This window comes from Syngnathus scovelli, chromosome 8 (genome assembly GCF_024217435.2).
Source record: "Syngnathus scovelli strain Florida chromosome 8, RoL_Ssco_1.2, whole genome shotgun sequence".
NCBI classification, from domain to species: Eukaryota; Metazoa; Chordata; class Actinopteri; order Syngnathiformes; family Syngnathidae; genus Syngnathus; species Syngnathus scovelli.
The window spans coordinates 10,356,254-10,377,611 of NC_090854.1; the positions used below are offsets into that span (position 1 = coordinate 10,356,254).

Genomic DNA, 21,358 nt, shown 5'->3' on the forward strand with positions numbered 1-21,358 from the left:
TGCTGTGCTGGAGGCTCCGGCAAGAGATAGTGTGTATGTAAACGTACTTACTGTTGACCCAGATGGAAAACAAACGATTTAAATGTTATTCCATGACAAATGCTTTCATCTTTGTCATCAAAACAAATGGATCTGTATGCACAGTAAATATGGGCGTTCTAATGAGTTTTTAAACCCCTACGCTAAAATATTGTAGTTTAGTATTAGAAAATAGATCATGGTGCTGTTTTGTGGGATAGGCTAGAACAGATCAATGGTTTTTCCATTCATTTAAATAGGGAATGATGGTCTGAGGTACAAGATTTTCCTACATATAAAAAACGATGGCGTGTCATTCTTCCATTTCTTTCATAACCTTTAAAGGCTTGTGTCAAACATTTGTTGATCTTGTGCCACTGGCACATCATTCATCTGGACCCATGTTGGGAAATATAAACATTGAATGCTGTGGGTGAAGTTGGGCTGCTGGCAGGTAACTGGGTCAATAATCTACAGTTCATAATACAGTGTGTCCTCATTTAACATCTTGAGTGAGAAGGAAAGGGAGTGTGGGGCAGCTGCTTTATTTCTTTATCCTTTCTTTATTCCTTTTTCTGTATTTCTTTATCCTTTATTGGCACTTGCTGGCAGACTCTTAAGTACTCGTGGAGATTTATACAATACTATGTTCACCTCACAGGTTTCTGATGTCGTGACTCCAAAATAGGTCAATCGTGATTTGAAAGCAGTGTTGTTGTTTCACTGCCATTAATTAGCCAGCGTCTCAGTTTCAATGGTAAACAGCGCTCTCGTGTGGTCATTTTGAGAAACAACCAGGCACAAAAACTCAACTGGCATTAGTGTGAGTTGCTTCTAAATTCAATACAAGTTACGATTAATATAGTATAGTATTGTGGGGGTAATTTGCCACAATATCTGAATTGAATCACGTGACGAGCAGATAAGCGACAGCTCACTTGGCTACAGATTAATGTGAAGGGCTTCATAGAGTTACCCAAATTACCTCTAAGTATGTCGTAATTTATTACGGGAGATAACTAACACGTTATTTCTTAAATCTCAGCTATGGCATCCACAGGCACCATGTTGTTATTATTATGATGATGATGATGATTGTCATTATTATCAATATTATTATTATTATTACTACCAAGACGATGTTTTTTTTTTTTTTAATAATCTTATCTCAAGCAAACTGAAAGACGTGATAAAACTAACATAATTTCAATAACTCACAGCATAAATGCAGTTTCAGTTCCTTGTACACCAGGGAGAGCCAAAGACTAAAATCTCAAACTCTTTTCATCCTTGTTACATAGTGACGGACATAGTGGTTCCATTATAACTTTACGAAATTGGTGCAGTGAGGATCAAACGTGCATAGACACAAAGGTGGAACGCAAGCAGCATGAAATAAACTTAACACGACTCACATATATAGAACAGGCAAATCACCTCTTATCTATTTGGCATTGTAAAATGTAAGCGTGCATACCTATGAATGCCTAAGAAGCCACCACGACAACAAAATAAGCTTTTCTTAAGTACTTATGTATAACCAACAAAGCCATGGTGAATGCAATTGCTTATTTTCATAATGATAGTTGGGAAAACGAGCAGCGACATGTTTGGAATTTCACAAATGACATTGTTTGACTGATGTTATCCAAGTTGTTTCCTCCTGTAAGGCTTCTCACGCCACTCAACAATGCTTGTGGAAATGTGCGTGCAAGTGTGCACGTGTAGTGTGTGCAAACGGAGTTTAAAAGTGACAGGAAGAACACACGCAGTCACGCACACTCCTTTGTGTAGGTGCGTGTGTGCACTGTGTGTGTGCGTGAGAGAGAGAGAGCGTGTGTTCGTGATAACATGCAAATACCCTGTAACTTGAGATATGTTTGAGGATAACACATGGAAGTCATTCGAGGACGCGGGGGTGTAGCCATCATTTTAGAAAAGGGTGGGCCGTGGGCACTCCAGCTGGAGTAAACCGACTTTTATTAGAGAAAAAAAAAATCCTCATTCTTATTAGTCTCATTCATAATATCTTACCATTAATTAATTTCATCTACTAGATCTGCATTTAGTCTATTAATAAAAAACATCAACCTTAATACTTGACACTACTAGCAGGCATGTGTCCTGGGCCTTCAATAATTCATTTTGTGACGTCACCTCACTAATAGTAATTACCAAAATACACAGGTAGGTCAATCAAACCTGACTTGTGCTTATAGGGATGGCGAAAATAATTACTGGTAATTTGTTTGTCTTGTAAAGGTTGAAAATAATTAACATCTCAAAAAACAAAAAAAAGAATAATTGCAACATATTCAACCATAGAAATATGCAGCACTTTTGGGCCACTTACTGAGGTTCACTCATTGTTAATGTCAAAGAACGAATCACACATTGAAAGATGCATTTAATAATTAACATTCATCTTTAATTTGAAACGTAACACGCAGGCAATCATTACAACACACTTAATATTATTTGTATAATGATTCCTTCATAATCCCAAATTTTGTGTTATAATAGGAATTGAAGATCAACAGTTTCTCAAGTTGCATTGCATAAAGCTTGTCACAAAGAAAGAAATGTCAATGGAGCGTGGGGAAAAGTGCGCGAGGTAAAGCGTAGAGGGTCGCCACGCCCACTTGTTTGGGGGTGGGGGAGTAAAGGCATGCTCAAAGTAAACTTTGCTCCACTTTGCACAAGTCAGTTGTATAAGCTGCAAGCAAAGCCCTCACGATTTGCAAATCATTTGCCAACTGCTTATTAATGTATGGCAAATAAAAGCACAACCACATAATTAAACTATAGAAAAATAACAAATAAGCCTGTTTAAATGTTTCCTGTACTGTATTCATTGTTTACTCCCTGCAAGCTGCAGACTTAAAAAAAAGTGCAATTTTATTTGCCATGCAATTGTAAATGAGTCAACAAGAAGATGCCAAGAAACATTTGTGTTAAAATAATAATCATAAATAGATACAGTATAATCGAAGGCATGACAGCAAATGATTAACTGTTGTAATCTTACACCGCCCTGTCATGCTTTGATTACATCATACTCCAAAGATGCCTGATAAAGCAGCTCTCGGGACAGGATATCCACACACACACGCACGCATGCACACACCTCAACTGGAGAAAAAAAAGTTGTACTTCGTTTTGTACTCTTTTTTTTTTTTCCTTTGGTCACTGTTGCTTGAAGAGAGAGGAGGCGATGAGCGTCAGGGTGTGGTGTTCCGTACTGGGGCTGCTGGCCGGGCTCTGTTGCTCCTTTGTGGGGCTCGCAGAAGGGGGGAAAGTGCTGGTTATTCCCGTGGATGGGAGTCACTGGCTGAGCATGAAGATTTTGGTCAAGGAGATGACGCAAAGAGGACACGATCTGGTGGTTTTGGTGCCGGAAACCAGCTTGCTGATGAATGGCACAGAGGGCTACACAACTCAGGTCTACAAAGTGCCCTACAACAAAACTCAGCTGGATGCTTCCTTCAAGCAGCTACAGGACAATGTCATTGACAATGAGCCGTCGTTCAGCAATTTATTGTTCAACGTGCAGCTTTTGGTGAACTTCACGTCATTCCAAGAAAAAGGCTGCCGAAGTCTTCTCAGCCAGCAGCCTTTGCTGACTCAGCTGAGGGATCAAGCCTTCGATGCGGTGTTGACGGACCCTTTCCTTCCGTGCGGCTCCATCCTGTCTCGTATCCTCGGCATTCCGGCCGTTTACTTTTCACGTGGACTTCCCTGCGAAATAGATATGAAGGCTAACCAATGCCCTGTTCCTTTGTCTTACGTTCCTAAATTCTACTCCGGCAACACGGATGTCATGACGTTCCCGCAGAGGGTAAAAAACAACATCATGGCTCTAGTGGAGTCCTATTTGTGTAGTGTTATGTATGCAAAATTTGACAAGCTGGTCAGCGAGTATGTGGAGGAAGGCATGACCTACAAGACTCTGTTGGGCCACGGTGCTATTTGGCTGCTGAGATTTGACTTTGTTATAGAATGGCCCAGACCTGTGATGCCAAACATGGTTCTTATTGGTGGTATCAACTGTGAAAAGAAACGCCCCCTTCCCGCAGTGAGTATTCCGGCTCCGAAAAACAACAATATGCCACATCTGGATTCACTCAAGGCATATTCTGCATGCTAGAGCACATACTTCCTCTTTATAAAACCAGGGTTAGACCTTCAGCGGTGACCGGCCTGAATATAGTCATTCAGCATTCAGTCAGATTTGAATCAGAATAATTGGTTCTCTATCACATTTGAAACATGCCCTCACAAAGCCAGAGTGCTGGATTCTGATCACATCATCTTTTTTTTTTTTTTTTTTTCCCATCCTATGGTCCAAGCAAAACCCGTTCAAGCCAAATGGGGACTCATTAAAACATCTGTAGCAATCTGCACACAATATGAAATGTTCATTTCCAGTCACGAAATATCAAATACATGCAACTTAATTTGTGGAACAGTGTTTTGACCTGTGCCCAAGCCCAAGCATAACAATCACGACTGTTTGAGTAGTTAATCAAATCAGAGCTCACCATGTGAAAACCTACAGTGGGGATTATTAGGGATTAAGGGATTACTTCTATAATCTTGTTTGGGTGTTTATCAGATAAAAATGCTGTAAAAAAAAACAATTCCTGCTGTTTTGCAACGTGTGAAACTGGCCCTGTGAAAACTACGCATCTGTGAACTGGATGTGGCATAGTTTGAATTGCTTCATATTGAAGAGGAAATACGGCAGGATGTTTGCAAAACACACTTGTTGCACGTCTAACGTGCTAACAATAATGCATTGTTTGGTTCTGGCAGGATTTGGAGGAGTTTGTGGAAGGCTCGGGGCAGCATGGCTTTATCGTCTTTACCCTGGGCTCCATGGTTTCCAATATGCCGGAGGAGAAAGCGCAACAATTCCTTGATGCCTTTCGGCAGATTCCACAGAGGGTAACGGCAACGCTCACACAAGAAATCACATTTTTATACCACATATTGTATATGAATGAACCAGAATGTGTGTGTGTGTTTCAGGTCTTTTGGAGATACACTGGAGCTGAACTAAAGAATGTGCCTAAAAATGTCAAATTGATGAAATGGCTACCTCAGAATGATCTTTTAGGTAGGTTTGGTTTCATGGTCAAAAACATGCAGATTATTAAAAGAGCCTATTTTTTTTTTTATATGATAATCATGATTGATTTCCTTTGCTGTTTATAGCCCACCCCAAGGCAAAAGCATTCATCACCCATGGAGGCTCCCATAGTATCTACGAAGCCATCTGCAACGCCGTTCCCATGCTCATGTTTCCACTTTTTGGGGACCAGGGAGACAACGTTTTACGCATGGAGGTGCGCGGCGTTGCCGAGTCGCTCAGAATGTACGACGTGACGACAGAGAAAGTGCTGGTAGCATTGGATCGTATTATCAACAACAGAAGGTGAGGCAACTGAAGTGGGACGATAAGATGGAGTAACCCCATTGCTATTGTGTGTGACAAAAATTAGCATTACTCGCTGACTTTCAATTGATACAAAATTGCCTCTGTGCAGTTATAAAGAGAAGATGCTGAAATTGTCTGCGATACACATGGATCGCCCCGTTCCGCCTTTGGACCTGGCAGTTTTCTGGACCGAGTTTGTCATGACACATAAAGGAGCCTCACATCTACGTGTCGCGGCGCACGATTTGAACTGGTTCCAATACCACAGCCTGGACGTTATCGGCTTCCTGCTCTTTGTGGTTGTAGTTGCACTGTGGGGGACTCTCAAATGCTGCTTGTTCTACACCCGCAAGTGTTGCACAAAAAGCACAATGAAGAGGAAATCAGAGTAAAAACTCTTGAGATAATTGTAAAGTTTGTGAATATTATTCTTTTACTCAATTGTTACTATTGTCAGCTGTAGAAGATTCTGAGCATAAGAAGCAGTCATGGAGTCGATTTCTAAACTGTCCCCAAGTTTGAAATAAAAACGAGCCAGTTAATTGAGTCACACTCTTGTTGGTGCCAATGAAGAACTCCAACTTTTATACTTATAGCAAATAAAAAAGCAGCAATATTAAATTTAAATCAAAAGCTGTCTATAAATTATTTAAAAAAATATTTATCTGACATGGATTTGTTTAGAGCACGGTGAAGCATTGGTTAACATGTCCACCTCACAGTTCAAGGTTCGATTCCGGCTCCGGCCTTCCTGTGTGGAGTTTGCGTGTTCTCCCTGTGCCTGTGTGGGTTTCCTTGTCTATATGTGCCCTGTGATTGGCTGGTAACTGGTTCAAGGTGTCCACCGCCCAAATGAGAGTTTATATTAAATTGTCACATGCTATTAAAAAAATAAAAGCATTTGTGTGGGCAGTATGTTATTCAAACCATTTGGATAAAAATATATTACAAATGAAATACAGTAACATTAGCATAATGAAAATGTAGTGATTTCAATATTTGAAACAATTTGTGGACCATAAGTTAAGTCTTAGTTGTGCAGTAGTGATGAGGGGGAAAAAAACCAACACCTCCGATTAATTTCCTGTCTAGAGGGGGAGGCTTGATGACTAAAGGGGGTCGAAATGAGTTTGGTCAGTCAGTGTTCTACCTGCACGTCAATCGCGATGTATGCTTACCACGCCGTATTTGTTCTCCAGCTCTTCTTCTGCTTTACAGGTAAGATTCAATTAGTTTCTGTACGTGGTGATGAAGTTCATTTTTAGGAAGTACAAATATAAGAAAAATAATTGAATCTTTTTTTCACATCAGAGGCAACAGGCAGCAGCATCGTGGGCGGAAAGGAGTCCAAGCCTCATTCGAAAGCTTACATGGCATCGCTGCAGCACGCCAACGGATCTCACCGTTGTGGTGGGATACTCATCCGTAAAGACTTTGTTCTGACTGCGGCCCATTGCCAGTGAGTTTGCATTCTGGTACCAGTTCATCTAAAATGTCTCCAACTCGGCATTTTTGTGCTCACGGTGCCATCATTCCATTTACTTAATGATTGGGTTTGATTTTGGTGTCCCTCAACACATTTACTCGTGTTTTTTTGTCTTGTGGGTGCAAGCTGGGCTATGCAGTAATCATACTGAAATGAGAACACAAAAAGAAAACGCATTGTATTTTTCATGTTATGTTCTTTCGCATTTGTTTGCTGTTTTGTTTGACAGATTTAAGGAAATGACCGTCATACTCGGAGCACACAATATAAGCCAGCGTGAGAAAAGCCAACAACGGATCAAGGTGGCCGAATTCCATCCTTATCCAAATTACAATAATGAGTCATTTCACAATGACATTATGCTGCTTAAGGTGAGGACAAAACAAAACAAGAAACGAAAGTAATATTCCTTTTGTTTAAACTGAAAATGTATTTAAATCGCATTAAAGCATTGAAATGCAAAGAAATTGGGCTGAATGAGCTAAAAAAATAGCTCGAATCTGACAAAGTTCTGAGATTGTGCCAAACAATGATTACCATTCTATGTCCTCTTACAGTTGCAACAAAATGCCCAACTGAACACGTACATCAAGGTATTAGAACTGCCCAAGAAGAAGAAGAAGAAGAATTTGCCGGCCAACACGAAATGTACTGTTGCTGGCTGGGGCCAAACTGTAAGCGGACCTAAAATGGGACTCGTATCAGATGTACTGAAGGAGGCCACCGAGAAGATAGAATACTCTAAGTGCAAAAATATTTGGAAGCGCAGGTTTCAGACGGAACGCATGATCTGCACCAAGCATGGTCAGAATGGCAGCTTTTGTTGGGTAATGCCGATGTCTCTCCTAAACGACCGCACAGGCGCATGCATCGCATAACACCTCCATGATAATCTTTCGAATCTCTTTCCTAGGGGGATTCTGGAGGACCCCTAATCTGCAAGGAAAATCTTGAAGGAATAGTATCCTACGCTCTCGGGATAGACTGCAGTGATCCCAAGTATCCACATGTCTTTACCAAAGTACGCTTCTTCCTTCCTTGGATTCAGAAAGTGATGCAGGGGAAAACTGCAGCATGAGCCCGCTGCAATATTTGACTTGTTCAGTCAAATATTGTTACTTGTTATATGGTTACTAGATGGCATGTTGACATAACAGCTCTTAGTTCTTAGAAAAGATGCCCAGCAGGTCAGAGAGCATCAATCGCTTGTTTTTTTTGTATAATCTATAGTTTGTAGTATAATCTATAGTCAATCTTGCAAAAAGATAACAGGGCATGTCTTGATCACGCTTTGCTTATATGATTTGTCACTTTCTTACACTTGTTGAAATTTGGATTTTTCAATCTGGCATGATTTTAAATCATTCAAATAAATATGCATTTTAAAGACAATTCTGCATTCCTTTTAAATGAATCGACTTTGAGTTTGTCAGTATAGTTTGAGCACACTTTTTCAAAAAGATACATTTTTAATGATTTTAGCATGAGGCAGCTATTTCTACCACAAAACAGGGCACATTTGATTGATTTACACAAGATTTTAATTAAAAATGATTGGTTACAGTAAAAGTCTGTAAAGTACGTGTAGTTACAGGAAACTGAAAATGTGGTGAGAGGGATTGTGTGAGAGGGATTGTGAGAGCATTGCACGGAAAGTTTTCTGGACCGAGTTTGTCATGACACATAAAGGAGCCTCACATCTACGTGTCGCGGCGCACGATTTGAACTGGTTCCAATACCACAGCCTGGACGTTATTGGCTTCCTGCTCTTTGTGGTTGTAGTTGCACTGTGGGTGACTCTCAAATGCTGCTTGTTCTGCACCCGCAAGTGTTGCACAAAAGGCACAATGAAGAGGAAATCAGAGTAAAAACTCTTGAGATAATTGTAAAGTTTGTGAATATTATTCTTTTACTCAATTGTTACTATTGTCAGCTGTAGAAGATTCTGATCATAAGAAGCAGTCATGGAGTCGATTTCTAAACTGTCCCCAAGTTTGAAATAAAAACGAGCCAGTTAATTGAGTCACACTCTTGTTGGTGCCAATGAAGAACTCCAACTTTTATACTTATAGCAAATAAAAAAGCAGCAATATTAAATTTAAATCAAAAGCTGTGTATAAATTATTTTAAAAAATATTTATTTGACATGGATTTGTCTAGAGCACGGTGAAGCATTGATTAACATGTCCACCTCACAGTTCAAGGTTCGATTCCGGCTCCGGCCTTCCTGTGTGGAGTTTGCGTGTTCTCCCCGTGCCTCTGTGGGTTTCCTTGTCTATATGTGCCCTGCGATTGGCTGGTGACTGGTTCAAGGTGTCCACCGCCCAAATGAGAGTTTATATTAAATTGTCACATGCTATTAAAAAAATAAAAGCATTTGTGTGGGCAGTATGTTATTCAAACCATTTGGATAAAAATATATTACAAATGAAATACAGTAACATTAGCATAATGAAAATGTAGTGATTTCAATATTTGAAACAATTTGTGGACCATAAGTTAAGTCTTAGTTGTGCAGTAGTGATGAGGGCGAAAAAAAGCAACACCTCCGATTAATTTCCTGTCTAGAGGGGGAGGCTTGATGACTAAAGGGGGTCGAAATGAGTTTGGTCAGTCAGTGTTCTACCTGCACGTCAATCGCGATGTATGCTTACCACGCCGTATTTGTTCTCCAGCTCTTCTTCTGCTTTACAGGTAAGATTCAATTAGTTCATTTTTAGGAAGTACAAACATAAGAAAAATAACTGAATCTTTTTTTCACATCAGAGGCAACAGGCAGCAGCATCGTGGGCGGAAAGGAGTCCGAGCCTCATTCGAAAGCTTACATGGTATCGCTGCAGCACGCCAACGGATCTCACGAATGTGGTGGGGTACTCATCCGTAAAGACTTTGTTCTGACTGCGGCCCATTGCCAGTGAGTTTGCATTGTGGTACCAGTTCATCTAAAATGTCTCCAACTCGGCATTTTTGTGCTCACGGTGCCATCATTCCATTTACTTAATGATTGGGTTTGATTTTGGTGTCCCTCAACACATTTACTCGTGTTTTTTTTGTCTTGTGGGTGCAAGCTGAGCTATGCAGTAATCATACTGAAATGAGAACACAAAAAAAAAAACGCATTGTATTTTTCATGTTATGTTCTTTCGCATTTGTTTGCTGTTTTGTTTGACAGATTTAAGAAAATGACCGTCATACTCGGAGCACACAATATAAGAAGGCGCAGTGAGAAAACCCAACGGATCAAGGTGGCCGAATTCCATCCTCATCCAAATTACACTTATCCCCCAAATTACAGCAATGACATTATGCTGCTTAAGGTGAGGACAAAACAAAACAAGAAACGAAAGTAATATTCCTTTTGTTTAAACTGAAAATGTATTTAAATCGCATTAAAGCATTTAAATGCAAAGAAATTGGGCTGAATGAGCTAAAAAAAATAGCTCGAATCTGACAAAGTTCTGAGATTGTGCCAAACAATGATTACCATTCTATGTCCTCTTACAGTTGAAACGTAAAGCCCATCTGAACAGGTATGTGGAAATATTAGACCTGCCCAAGGATAATGAGAATTTGCCGGCCCAAACGAAATGTACTGTTGCTGGCTGGGGCCAAACTGTAAGCGGACCTAAAATGGGACTCGTATCAAATGTACTGAAGGAGGCCACCGAGAATATAGAATCCAACTCTACGTGCAAAAATATTTGGAAGCGCAGGTTTCAGCCGGAAGGCATGATCTGCACCAAGCATGGTCAGAATGGCAGAATGGATGTCTCTCCTAAACGACCGCACAGGCGCATGCATCGCATAACACCTCCATGATAATCTTTCGAATCTCTTTCCTAGGGGGATTCTGGAGGACCCCTAATCTGCAAGGAAAATCTTGAAGGAATAGTATCCTACGCTCGCAGGAAAAACTGCAGTAATCCCAAGTATCCACAAGTCTTTACCAAAGTACGCTTCTTCCTTCCTTGGATTCAGAAAGTGATGCAGGGGAAAACTGCAGCATGAGCCCGCTGCAATATTTGACTTGTTCAGTCAAATATTGTTACTTGTTATATGGTTACTAGATGGCATGTTGACATAACAGCACTTAGTTCTTAGAAAAGATGCCCAGCAGGTCAGAGAGCATCAATCGCTTGTTTTTTTTTTGTATAATCTATAGTTTGTAGTATAATCTATAGTCAATCTTGCAAAAAGATAACAGGGCATGTCTTGATCGCGCTTTGCCTATATGATTTGTAACGTTCTTACACTTGTTGAAATTTGGATTTTTCAATCTGGCATGATTTTGAATCATTCAAATAAATATGCATTTTAAAGAAAATTCCGCATTCCTTTTAAATGAATCGACTTTGAGTTTGTCAGTATAGTTTGAGCACACTTTTTCAAAAAGATACATTTTTAATGATTTTAGCATGAGGCAGCTATTTCTACCACAAAACAGGGCACATTTGATTGATTTACACAAGATTTTAATTAAAAATGATTGGTTACAGTAAAAGTTTGTAAAGTACGTGTAGTTACAGGAAAGTGAAAATGTGGTGAGAGGGATTGTGAGAGCATTGCATGGAAAGTCAGTGGTTGTGAAAATCACACCTCAGATCACATGGTCAGTCGTAGTGCAAAGTCTTGAAGTTGAAGCGCTTTCGGTCGGTGAAGCCCGTCATCTGCGGTCACGCATGCTTTTATTTTTCAAGATTTGATGAGTACATTTTAAAAAAAGCTAAATATATTTAGATGACAGAGGTTTACAAAATGACTTTTAAAAAAATACAAACAGAAATTAAGACTTAAAATAACAACCCACCAGACTTGGATCTCTTGTGAAGTATCTTTCCTCAATCACCTATTGAAAAAAAAAAAAAAAAAAAACACAATGCGTAACGGTTGCTGATTGAATTTGCACCCTCTTGTGGAGAAGGAATGCCCTTCCAAAAGTTCAAATCAAAATTCAAATCTGGAGTTCAATCAGGATTCATAGCATAATGAAAATGTGGTGATTTCAATATTTGAAACAATTTGTGGACCATAAGTTAAGTCTTAGTTGTGCAGTAGTGATGAGGGGGAAAAAAAGGTGTCACCTCACCCTCTAGCAACACCTCCGATTAATTTCCTGTCTAGAGGGGGAGGCTTGATGACTAAGGGGGGTCGAAATGAGTTTAGTCAATCGGTGTTCTACCTGCACGTCAATCGCGATGTATGCTTACTACGCCGTATTTGTTCTCCAGCTCTTCTTCTGCTTTACAGGTAAGATTCAATTCGTTTCTGTACGTGGTCATGAAGTTCATTTTTAGGAAGTACAAATATAAGAAAAATAATTGAATCTTTTTTTCACATCAGAGGCAACAGGCAGCAGTATCGTGGGCGGAAAGGAGTCCAAGGCTCATTCGAAAGCTTACATGGCATCGCTGCAGGTCGACGGATCTCACCGTTGTGGTGGGGTACTCATCCGTAAAGACTTTGTTCTGACTGCGGCCCATTGCCAGTGAGTTTGCATTCTGGTACCAGTTCATCTAAAATGTCTCCAATTCGGCATTTTTGTGCTCACGGTGCCATCATTCCATTTACTTAATGATTGGGTTTGCTTTTGGTGTCCCTCAACACATTTACTCGTGTTTTTTTTCTCTTGTGGGTGCAAGCTGGGCTATGCAGTAATCATACTGAAATGAGAACACAAAAAGAAAACGCATTGAATTTTTCATGTTGTGTTCTTTCGCATTTGTTTGCTGTTTTGTTTGACAGATTTGAGAAAATGACCGTCATACTCGGAGCACACAATATAAGCCAGCGTGAGAAAAGCCAACAACGGATCAAGGTGGCCAAATTCCATCCTCATCCAAATTACACTAATCAGTACAGCAATGACATTATGCTGCTTAAGGTGAGGACAAAACAAAGCAAAATAAGAAACGAAAGTAATATTCCTTTTGTTTAAACTGAAAATGTATTTAAATTGAATTAAAGCATTTAAATGCAAAGAAATTGGGCTGAATGAGCTAAAAAAATAGCTCGAATCTGACAAAGTTCTGAGATTGTGCCACTCCCTGATAACCATTCCATCTCCTCTTACAGTTGCAACAAAATGCCCAACTGAACACGTACATCAAGGTATTAGAACTGCCCAAGAAGAAGAAGAAGAAGAATTTGCCGGCCAATACGACATGTACTGTTGCTGGCTGGGGCCAAACTGTAAGCGGACGTAAAATGGGACTATCAAATGTACTGAAGGAGGCCACCGAGAAGATACAATTCGACTTTGAGTGCAAACATATTTGGCAGGACTACTTTCAGACGGGAGTCATGATCTGCACCAAGCATGATGAGAAGGGCGGCTTTTGTTGGGTAATGCCGACATCTCTCCTTAACGACTGCACAGGCGCATGCATCGCATAACACCTCCATGATAATCTTTCGAATCTCTTTCCTAGGGGGATTCTGGAGGACCCCTAATCTGCAAGAAAAAGTTTGAAGGAATAGTATCCTACGCTGACCCATCCAACTGCAGTAATCCCAGGTATCCGCATGTCTTTACCAAAGTACGCTCCTTCCTTGATTGGATTGAGAAAGTGATGCAGGGGAAAACTGCAGCATGAGCCCGCTGCAATATTTGACTTGTTCAGTCAAATATTGTTACTTGTTATATGGTTACTAGATGGCATGTCGACATTGCTCTTAGTTCTTAGAAAAGATGCCCAGCAGGTCAAAGATCATCCATAACTTGTTTATTTGTATAATCTATAGTCGTCAATCCTGCAAAAAGATAACAGGGCATGTCTTGATTGTGATTTACTTATATTTGTCATCTGTTATTCTTACTTTTCAATCTGGCATGATTTTAAATCATTGAAATAAATATGCATTTTAAAGACAATTCTGCATCCCTTTTAAATGAATCGACCTCAACATAATTGTATATAGGTAGTATGGGCTTTGAGTTTGTCAATATAGTTTGAGCACACTTTTTCAGAAAGATAAATTTTTAATGATTTTAGCATGAGGCAGCTATTACTAAAACAAAACAGGGCACATTTGATTGGTTTACACAGGATTTTATTTAAGAGATGATTGGTTACAGTAAAAGTATGTAAAGTACATGTGGTTACTGGAAAGTGAAAGTGTGGTGGGAGGGATTGTTGCACAGAAGTCGGTGGTTGTGAAAATCAGACTGCAGACTATGTGGTCAGTCGTAGTGCAAACTCTTGAAGTTGAAGCGCTTTCGGTCCGTGAAGCCCGTCATCTGCAGACACACATGCTTTTATTTTTCAAGACTTTATGAGTATATTTTTAAAAAGCTAAATATATTTGGATGATAGAGGTTTACAAAATGACTTTTAAAAAATACAAACAGAAATAAAGACTTAAAAAAAAAAAAAACCCACCTGACTTGGATCTCTTGTGAAGTATCTTTTCTCAATCACCTGTTGAAAGAAAACCACAATGTGTAACGGTTGCCTTGTACACATTTGCACATACGGGGAATTTGCACCCTCTTGTGGAGAAGGAATGCCCTTACAAAAGTTCAAATCAAAATTCAAATCTGGAATTCAATCAGGATTGTCTGGACATAATTTGCCATCCATTATTTCAGTACATACATTTTTAAAAACTTGTCCTCAGAGTTGCAGGCTAGCTCAAACGCATGGAAATTATGTGATTATTTAAGGCATAATCAAAATCAATGGAAATGTTATGATTTAAATCAAAATACTTTATATTAGGAATACCGCTCTAGTTTTGATGACTAATGGAAACGGAAATTGAATAATAGATGGGTTGTAATCCATGTCAAAAACTGCTGCATATATCTCAGTCCATCTCACCTTGTCAAAGAATCTGCTAAGCTTCACCGCATTGGACGTGCCTGCAGCCAAGTATCTCAAATTGGTGCAGTCCTGGAGAAATGAATATCACTTCAAACACACAGATGGGGATCCTGCACAACCACTAGGGGTCACTATAGCTGTTGAGTCATCAGTATGTAGTCTCAATAGCAAGCTATTGCAGCTCTAAAAGCAATTTTAGTAATGAAAAAGGTAGACTTACAAGATTAATCTCTTCCGCATTGAAGTCTTCAGACAAGAAGGCCGTCCTTGTGAGAACCTCACCGCGTTTGCTCTCGGGAATCTGGTCAAACTTGGTGCCGATGAGCAGCAATGGCACCGGGTTCTCCGCAAACTGCTCACGGTCATAGTCACTGCAAGAAAAAAAGACACCATCACGAAGGTTGATACTACGTAAACTAGTATTTCTCAATTTTAATTGGTTTGTTTGTTAGGAATCACTGATGGAAAAAACATATCATACCCATTCGAGACAATGACCCCCGTTGGAGATGAATCTTTGTTTAAAGCTTCCAGTGACCAGCGATAAAGATTCTGAGAGGATTTCCTATTCGTCAGGTCGTGCACCAAAATAATTCCTGAAATGGTAAAAAGAGGCGAAACTAACAAGAACAAGTCACCGTTTGTGTGTTCTACAATTATTGCAGAGGCATGGACACAACTCTACCGTTGACTGAATTGTAAAAGACCGCTCTGGTGCTTTTGATACTACTGGCACTGCCGACCGAGCCCCCAACATCCCATAGTTCAATGTAGTATGTCTTCTCTTCCGGAGTTCCCTCTTTATAGTCCTGGACCTGTATTGTAAAATTCAGATCGTATTTTATTGAATGGTTTAAAAGGTAAAGGGACATTTAAGATGGTTACAAAAACAGGTTGCTTACCCGTACATCTACCGAGCATCCAACAGTCCATGACGGATTTCCTAAAACCTGGTTCTGACACAAAAGATGTACTAAGGAGGATTTTCCTACACCTATGAACAGAAACAGCAGAATATACAACACTGGGTAATCGAATGGAATACAATAACTCCTTTTTGATGAATAATGACAAAAATATTGAGCCAAGTTGTAGGTTGTATCACTATTCATGGTAATAATACATTCATCTTAACCACAACATGATAATAATCAAATATGTGTCTGCACTTTCGAGGTTTGGAATGCTACTGCGGCACAGTGTACTTTGGAGCAAGGCATTATGAGATGTATAAATATATTGCCTTGAAGACAACGCCATTTTAAAAGTACGTACTTACCGGAATCGCCTAAAACTAACACCTTTACTCTGTCAAGAGAAGCCATGATGTGTCACAGCTGACAGGACCGTCCCGGAAGAAAACATTGCATGTCCCGCCCACTTTTGATATACCTCAATTCCATTGGTCATTGTTTAACCACATCGCAACAGTATGTCTTACTATTGGTTAAAAATGCTCGCATCGGCCAATTGGAATTTGAGAAAATCGTTTTAGTTCGGGTTTGCGTTCCCTTTCCGGAGTATCTGCTCAATTAAAGCCAGGCAGCATGCTAGCAAACTTCGCCGGTGATCAATCTAAAACTAAATTTTTCTAGTGCTTCAGTCGGAAGATGTTTTCTCTAAAGTGAGAAACAAGTGAGACAATTGTTTTTGTCCCTTCAGAGCGTAGCGGAGAAGCAGGTATGTATGTTGAACTCATGAGAAAAAACTCAATCAGCAGTGTTTTCCACTTTGCTGCTATCTTTTAACGTCATTTAATATTTCACATCGTCTGGATATAAACTACCAAAAAGACGTGCTGTGTTACTTGGTTATGCAACAAATGGAAAAACAAAATGAAAAAAAACCCCTCGAATTCTTGCATTAGTTTGAAGTTAATACGATCAGAATAATGGCTTCTCATAGTGGACAATACATTTTATGTGTTGTAAATACTATGGGTGAATAATTATAACTAGGATGTGTGATGAACATATGTTGTATGGGGCTTGGAAGGCCTGTCTTCATTAAAACACACAATGTAGCATATACATTTAGAATAGAAAGATTGTCTCTGTTCCTCATCATTTGGACCACCTTCCCCCCCACAGCGCAAGATGATAGAACCAGAACTCTTGACAGAGGTACCCGCTGCATTGAAACGTCTCGCCAAGATGGTGGTGAGGGGTTTCTATGGGGTGGAGCACGCCTTGGCCCTGGATGTGCTCATTCGCAACCCGTGTGTCCGTGAAGAGGACATGCTGGAGCTTCTGAAGTTTGACCGAAAGCAACTGCGCTCCGTACTCAACACGCTGAAAGCTGACAAGTTTGTCAAGTGTCGTATGAGAGTGGAGACGGCCCCGGATGGCAAAACGACTCGACACAACTACTATTTCATCAATTACAGGTTATTTTTTCATCACGTCTTCCTTTTTGTATGAATAATCAAGGCTGGCTCGGTACTCATCACCTGGGACTGATACCTTCCCAGCAACCATCCACAACTTCCAAAATTGTGCCAATTATAGAAAAACCATTCGACCTTCAATTGGAATGGAGTTCTGATTCTACTGCATCAACAAAATGAGTTTGACTCTCCTGTATGTTAACATTGCTGCAATCTGACATGACAGGGTCCTCGTGAACGTGGTCAAGTACAAACTGGATCACATGAGACGGCGTATAGAGACTGATGAACGCGACTCCACCAACCGTGCCTCATTCCGATGTCCCTGCTGCTTCTCCACTTTCACTGATCTAGAAGCCAATCAGCTGTTTGACCCCATGACAGGTACACTTATTGTGACTTTTTCCAACTAGGTTAACTTTTTTTCCTTTAGTCATCTTTATTTACCATATGGAAAAAAATATATAACTAATGTTAAGTTGGGGCAGAGTGAATAATGATTCACAGTGTTATGCATTCCTGCTCACTAATATGAATGAAAGGAGACATTACTGACTGCAGAATATGGCTGCACGATTCTTTTGTCACCAGTTCATACAGGAAACGTCATCAAAAATTGGCAAATTTGAGGTGCATTTCATTCAACTTGGTCAAATTCCCAATTCCCAAAATACTGCAATTTAAATCTATTCAAAATATCCAAGTAGATTTCTTTGTTTGAATCATACTTTTATTTGATGACATTTGTGGTTTTAGGTCTACAAGGGGGACATTCATCAAAAGCGATCCCACGGTTGTAATGCATTGCGGTCGGGATGTCTTTTGTGGGAGTGTTTTACACAACAACAACACACAATGAAGACACAGGCCTTGTGCTCATGCTGGAAGAGTTCCCATTATTGACAGTGAAGCAGATGGCCTCTTCCAGGAAGCAGAGAATGTGTACACAAGGTCCCAAACCTCTCAGCTACACGCCTTTGAGGAGAGGAGATGCACACTTTGCACTTTTTTGAAAGGGGTGCCAGCTTCTGTAGCATTTTATTCAAGCGCAATGCCCTTAAAATGTGTTTTAAGTGAGTCTCGCATCCAGGTGCATAAAATGAAAATTGTTTGCATTATTCCTTGCAATTTTCTTTTCTCCAAGACTTTAAAAAGCAGTTTCGACAAGAGTGCAGTGATTTTGAGCTCGGCGCAGTGCAGGGCAATTTCACCTGTGCTTTTATAGCGATGCCTTACAGTGTAACTTGGCAAGGAATTGAAGACGGTGACGCGGCAAAATGGCCGAGAGCATCCAGTTCATCTTGGCATACACTCAATTATGTACACCAAGACTGCACTTTTGAGTTCAGGCCTCGTTTGATTTCCATCAACAGATTGCATTTTTCAACAGATTAGAAATGAAATTACATTCGATAACAGTTAGCTGTGAAAAATAATTCCACTAAAACAGTGTTTTTAGGTTACGGCCTTGTGTTTTGTTGTCAACTATTTATCTGGATGGTCCTCTTTCACACAGGTACATTCCATTGCACATTCTGTCAGACGGAGGTGGAAGAGGATGAGTCTGTATGCCCTGATGCCAGGACACTGGTGGCCCGATTTAATGAACAGATTGAGCCCATCTATGTACTGCTGCGCGAGACCGAGGATGTGAATTTGGCTCATGAGCTGCTGGAACCTGAGCCCACAGAGATCCCTGCCCTCAAGCAGAGGTCAGTTTCTGATTGTTCCGTACATATTGACTTCCATCATCGAAGTAAGCTGAAAGCCAATAATGTGGATCTTTTTTCAAGCCGGGAACGCAATGCGGCGGCAGCTGCTGCGAACGCTGCGAGTGGCCCGCACCGGGAAGCCTGGTCCAACAAAGGCTCGACCTACGCTGACCTTTACACCCAGAATGTTGTCATCAATATGGAGGATCGGGATGACCCACAGAAGCAAGCCAGTGAGGGCACAGGATTGAAGGAGAGGCCCGTCTGGTTGACTCAGAGCACGGTGGAGGGTGCTTACAGCGAGACGGACATGCTGAAGAATCGTAAGTCTTCTTTTTCCCTCCTCAACATAATTTTTTTTTTTTTTTAATTTTGAGGCATTCTCAAAAAATTTAAATTCACATAATAGCTTATTCTTTTTTATTATCGGTAGGCCAAGGTCTTGTCAAAAGCATTGCCATCTTGTAGTGCCTCTCTTTGAAGTGAGGAGGTATGCTTAAACAGGTCATCTTGCGGTAGAATATAAAAGTAGTGCTCTGCTGCCATCTTGTGGCATTTCTAAACCTTTTGGTGGCATCAGTCACTCCTGGATTGTCACTCTTTGCGTCCAGGCCCAGTCCCTCACACTGTATCGACGTATTACTCATCTGGAACGACTGAATGTAGAGTCGACGGAATCTGCACTAGACATTTGCACAATAACTTAAAAATTTTACTTTCTTTCTGTTGCCATGGTAGCCTAGTTTCTGGTCAAAGCGGGTTATCTCTTTCTGTCAGTGCCCTTCACTGAGCTATGCTACCTATTGACGTTCACCAGCCAAGGACATGTAGCAATCAAGCCTGGCCAGATTTCTTTTGAATCATAATTGCTTCATTTGAAATATTCATAGCTTGTTTGATTTTTCTGAATGAGCAAGCATTGCTCATTAATTTATCCACGCTTGTAGAAATGCAGAAGAGTTTCTTTTCAGATTTTGGTTGAGCAATCTTGAACTATTAATTTACGTGAGTGTTTTAGTTTCAGCTTACCATAACTCCAGCGTATGGTTTAACTAAGTTTCATATTACAGGGGGAGACATTGCGACCGGGATCCAGGATGGCGCAAGTCACCCAGGAACCGGCCAGCCAGATGAGAACGAAGAGGTGATGCGAGCCCTGCTCATCCATGAGAAGCGAGCCGTGGCGGGACCCGGTGGAGGCGGAGCAAATGCTGCCGCCAGAGGGCTCGCGTCCGCCTCAGGAAACGCCAGCGACTCGGAGAGCGACACGAGTGAATCCGACGAGGAGGCGCCCACTGCTCCTCCCCCTCACGTAGTCGCCGCCGCCGCCGCTCCTCGGCGTGTCGCAGAGGAGGAAGAGGAGGATGACGACGACTTTGAGGAGGTGGGAGATGAGCCCACAGTAATGGTGGCAGGTCGGCCGTTCTCTTATGGAGAGGTGAGCCAGAGGCCAGAGCTGGTAGAGCAGATGTCTGCACAGGAGAAAGAAGCCTACATTGAAATGGGCCAAAAACTCTTTCAAGACATGTACTTTTGAAAACTCATCCCATTTTTTTCTTTTTAATAACATTTACCGCTGCCCTTTTATACTCCGGGCCCGGACTCACCGACCAACACGCAGCTTCCCAAGTAATTACATTCGATGTTCTTTGGATGAACAAAGCGGACACACGTGTGTCGTCAGTGTTGCCTCAGAGGTCACTCTGAATAGTGTTCATTCCTGAGTATGTTCTACAGCTTGCAAGCTCGCTATCTACATTTTGTGCCAATGCTTTTTTTTTTTTTATCAGCTGTGAGTTTCAGCAGCTGTTGTCTTTTTTCTCAAGACAGAAATCGGTCTCAAGTATGCTACATAGTGGGTCTCTGAAGAATCAACCCATATTGAAAGGTTCAAACAGTTGCTCAATATAAAGAGCATTGTATCATGACATTTCAGTCTGAAATACATTTTCCTCTCTTGCAACCAATCTGTATTGTTTTTCTTTTAAAATATTATTTTGAATTCTACAGGGCTCACATTGAGTCAACCAAGCAAGTCTTTACTTCTCAACATGCTTTCATTTATGACTGGTTTAATCTTGCCAGTCCCAGCATGTGGCGCTTGGATGTTAGGCCACTCCCTGCACATGTGAAGGATATTTTCTGAAATATCCTCACTATTATGAAACAGCCCATGAGCAATGATGGTTATGTGTTGCCTTCAGTGGCATCAAACAACCTGAATAGGAGCCGCCATCCATTGAGCATAGATTTTTTTTCAGCTTTTACAGAATTTTCCCCTCAGTTTTCTCTTCAGTAAGTAAAATGAACGTTCAATCGGATTCAGTCCAGGTGATTGACTCGGCTATTGCATCACTTTCCACTTTTTTGACTTATCCAGGTTTAAATGTCAAGCTCTGTAGAGGAACTTGCTGAGGTCGGGTACCTCTAGAGGGAAAGCCCTCGTAGCCCATATATCTCTTTTAAGTCAGAGGATGGACACCTGTAGGGCAG

The 21,358-nt window shown here is 40.7% G+C and overlaps 5 protein-coding genes across 9 annotated transcripts; 4 read left to right on the forward strand and 1 right to left on the reverse strand.

Moving 5' to 3' along the window:
• Nucleotides 1-3,084: 3,084 nt before the first annotated feature.
• Nucleotides 3,085-5,872, forward strand: LOC125973676 (UDP-glucuronosyltransferase). Its single transcript, XM_049728125.2, has 5 exons — nucleotides 3,085-4,093; nucleotides 4,834-4,965; nucleotides 5,050-5,137; nucleotides 5,236-5,455; nucleotides 5,568-5,872. Exons 1-5 carry the CDS (start codon nucleotides 3,233-3,235, stop codon nucleotides 5,848-5,850), a joined length of 1,584 nt encoding a protein of 527 aa, XP_049584082.1. The 5' UTR covers nucleotides 3,085-3,232; the 3' UTR covers nucleotides 5,851-5,872.
• A 577-nt stretch (nucleotides 5,873-6,449) lies between these two features.
• Nucleotides 6,450-11,268, forward strand: LOC137839493 (granzyme B-like). 2 transcript variants are annotated; one of them, XM_049728140.2, is made up of 5 exons: nucleotides 6,450-6,676; nucleotides 6,770-6,917; nucleotides 7,174-7,315; nucleotides 7,502-7,771; nucleotides 10,788-11,268. In XM_049728140.2, the coding sequence occupies exons 1-5, from the start codon at nucleotides 6,583-6,585 to the stop codon at nucleotides 10,950-10,952; spliced, it is 819 nt and encodes a 272-aa protein (XP_049584097.1). In that variant the 5' UTR covers nucleotides 6,450-6,582; the 3' UTR covers nucleotides 10,953-11,268. The 2 variants fall into 2 exon arrangements, with proteins under 2 accessions (XP_049584097.1, XP_049584096.1); XM_049728139.2 differs by lacking the exon at nucleotides 10,788-11,268 and adding an exon at nucleotides 7,858-8,336.
• On the forward strand, nucleotides 9,495-13,815 carry LOC125973683 (granzyme B-like). Of its 4 annotated transcripts, none has more exons than XM_049728134.2 (5): nucleotides 9,495-9,638; nucleotides 9,711-9,858; nucleotides 10,117-10,261; nucleotides 13,017-13,286; nucleotides 13,373-13,815. In XM_049728134.2, exons 1-5 carry the CDS (start codon nucleotides 9,545-9,547, stop codon nucleotides 13,535-13,537), a joined length of 822 nt encoding a protein of 273 aa, XP_049584091.1. In that variant the 5' UTR covers nucleotides 9,495-9,544; the 3' UTR covers nucleotides 13,538-13,815. The 4 variants fall into 4 exon arrangements, with proteins under 4 accessions (XP_049584091.1, XP_049584093.2, XP_049584100.1 ...); XM_049728143.2 differs by lacking the exons at nucleotides 9,711-9,858; nucleotides 10,117-10,261 and adding exons at nucleotides 12,285-12,429; nucleotides 12,687-12,825 and having other exon boundaries at nucleotides 9,542-9,638; XM_049728142.2 differs by lacking the exons at nucleotides 9,495-9,638; nucleotides 9,711-9,858; nucleotides 10,117-10,261 and adding exons at nucleotides 11,415-12,191; nucleotides 12,285-12,429; nucleotides 12,687-12,825.
• Nucleotides 13,816-13,972: 157 nt separating this feature from the next.
• rabl3 (RAB, member of RAS oncogene family-like 3) lies at nucleotides 13,973-16,161 on the reverse strand. The gene is made up of 8 exons (XM_049728150.1): nucleotides 16,047-16,161; nucleotides 15,670-15,761; nucleotides 15,453-15,582; nucleotides 15,249-15,363; nucleotides 14,988-15,138; nucleotides 14,765-14,836; nucleotides 14,324-14,362; nucleotides 13,973-14,181 (listed from the first exon to the last, which is right to left on the reverse strand). Exons 1-8 carry the CDS (start codon nucleotides 16,090-16,092, stop codon nucleotides 14,125-14,127), a joined length of 702 nt encoding a protein of 233 aa, XP_049584107.1. The 5' UTR covers nucleotides 16,093-16,161; the 3' UTR covers nucleotides 13,973-14,124.
• Nucleotides 16,162-16,269: 108 nt separating this feature from the next.
• On the forward strand, nucleotides 16,270-20,828 carry gtf2e1 (general transcription factor IIE, polypeptide 1, alpha). Its single transcript, XM_049728108.2, has 6 exons — nucleotides 16,270-16,447; nucleotides 16,858-17,153; nucleotides 17,380-17,537; nucleotides 18,670-18,865; nucleotides 18,947-19,188; nucleotides 19,936-20,828. The coding sequence occupies exons 2-6, from the start codon at nucleotides 16,864-16,866 to the stop codon at nucleotides 20,400-20,402; spliced, it is 1,353 nt and encodes a 450-aa protein (XP_049584065.1). The 5' UTR covers nucleotides 16,270-16,447; nucleotides 16,858-16,863; the 3' UTR covers nucleotides 20,403-20,828.
• The last annotated feature ends 530 nt before the right edge of the window (nucleotides 20,829-21,358 follow it).

Coding starts and splice junctions, on each gene's coding strand:
- LOC125973676 (XM_049728125.2), top strand. CDS start 3,233: ATGAGCGTCAGGGTGTGGTGTTCCGTACTGGGGCTGCTGGCCGGGCTC. Junction 4,094..4,833: donor AGAAACGCCCCCTTCCCGCA/GTGAGTATTCCG, acceptor TGGTTCTGGCAG/GATTTGGAGGAGTTTGTGGA. Junction 5,138..5,235: donor ACCTCAGAATGATCTTTTAG/GTAGGTTTGGTT, acceptor TGCTGTTTATAG/CCCACCCCAAGGCAAAAGCA.
- LOC137839493 (XM_049728140.2), top strand. CDS start 6,583: ATGAGTTTGGTCAGTCAGTGTTCTACCTGCACGTCAATCGCGATGTAT. Junction 6,677..6,769: donor GCTCTTCTTCTGCTTTACAG/GTAAGATTCAAT, acceptor TTTTCACATCAG/AGGCAACAGGCAGCAGCATC. Junction 7,316..7,501: donor ATGACATTATGCTGCTTAAG/GTGAGGACAAAA, acceptor GTCCTCTTACAG/TTGCAACAAAATGCCCAACT.
- LOC125973683 (XM_049728134.2), top strand. CDS start 9,545: ATGAGTTTGGTCAGTCAGTGTTCTACCTGCACGTCAATCGCGATGTAT. Junction 9,639..9,710: donor GCTCTTCTTCTGCTTTACAG/GTAAGATTCAAT, acceptor TTTTCACATCAG/AGGCAACAGGCAGCAGCATC. Junction 10,262..13,016: donor ATGACATTATGCTGCTTAAG/GTGAGGACAAAA, acceptor CTCCTCTTACAG/TTGCAACAAAATGCCCAACT.
- rabl3 (XM_049728150.1), bottom strand. CDS start 16,092: ATGGCTTCTCTTGACAGAGTAAAGGTGTTAGTTTTAGGCGATTCCG. Junction 15,762..16,046: donor GTTAGTTTTAGGCGATTCCG/GTAAGTACGTAC, acceptor TTCTGTTCATAG/GTGTAGGAAAATCCTCCTTA. Junction 14,363..14,764: donor TTAGCAGATTCTTTGACAAG/GTGAGATGGACT, acceptor TTCTTTCAACAG/GTGATTGAGAAAAGATACTT.
- gtf2e1 (XM_049728108.2), top strand. CDS start 16,864: ATGATAGAACCAGAACTCTTGACAGAGGTACCCGCTGCATTGAAACGT. Junction 18,866..18,946: donor ATCCCTGCCCTCAAGCAGAG/GTCAGTTTCTGA, acceptor TCTTTTTTCAAG/CCGGGAACGCAATGCGGCGG. Junction 19,189..19,935: donor GACGGACATGCTGAAGAATC/GTAAGTCTTCTT, acceptor TTCATATTACAG/GGGGAGACATTGCGACCGGG.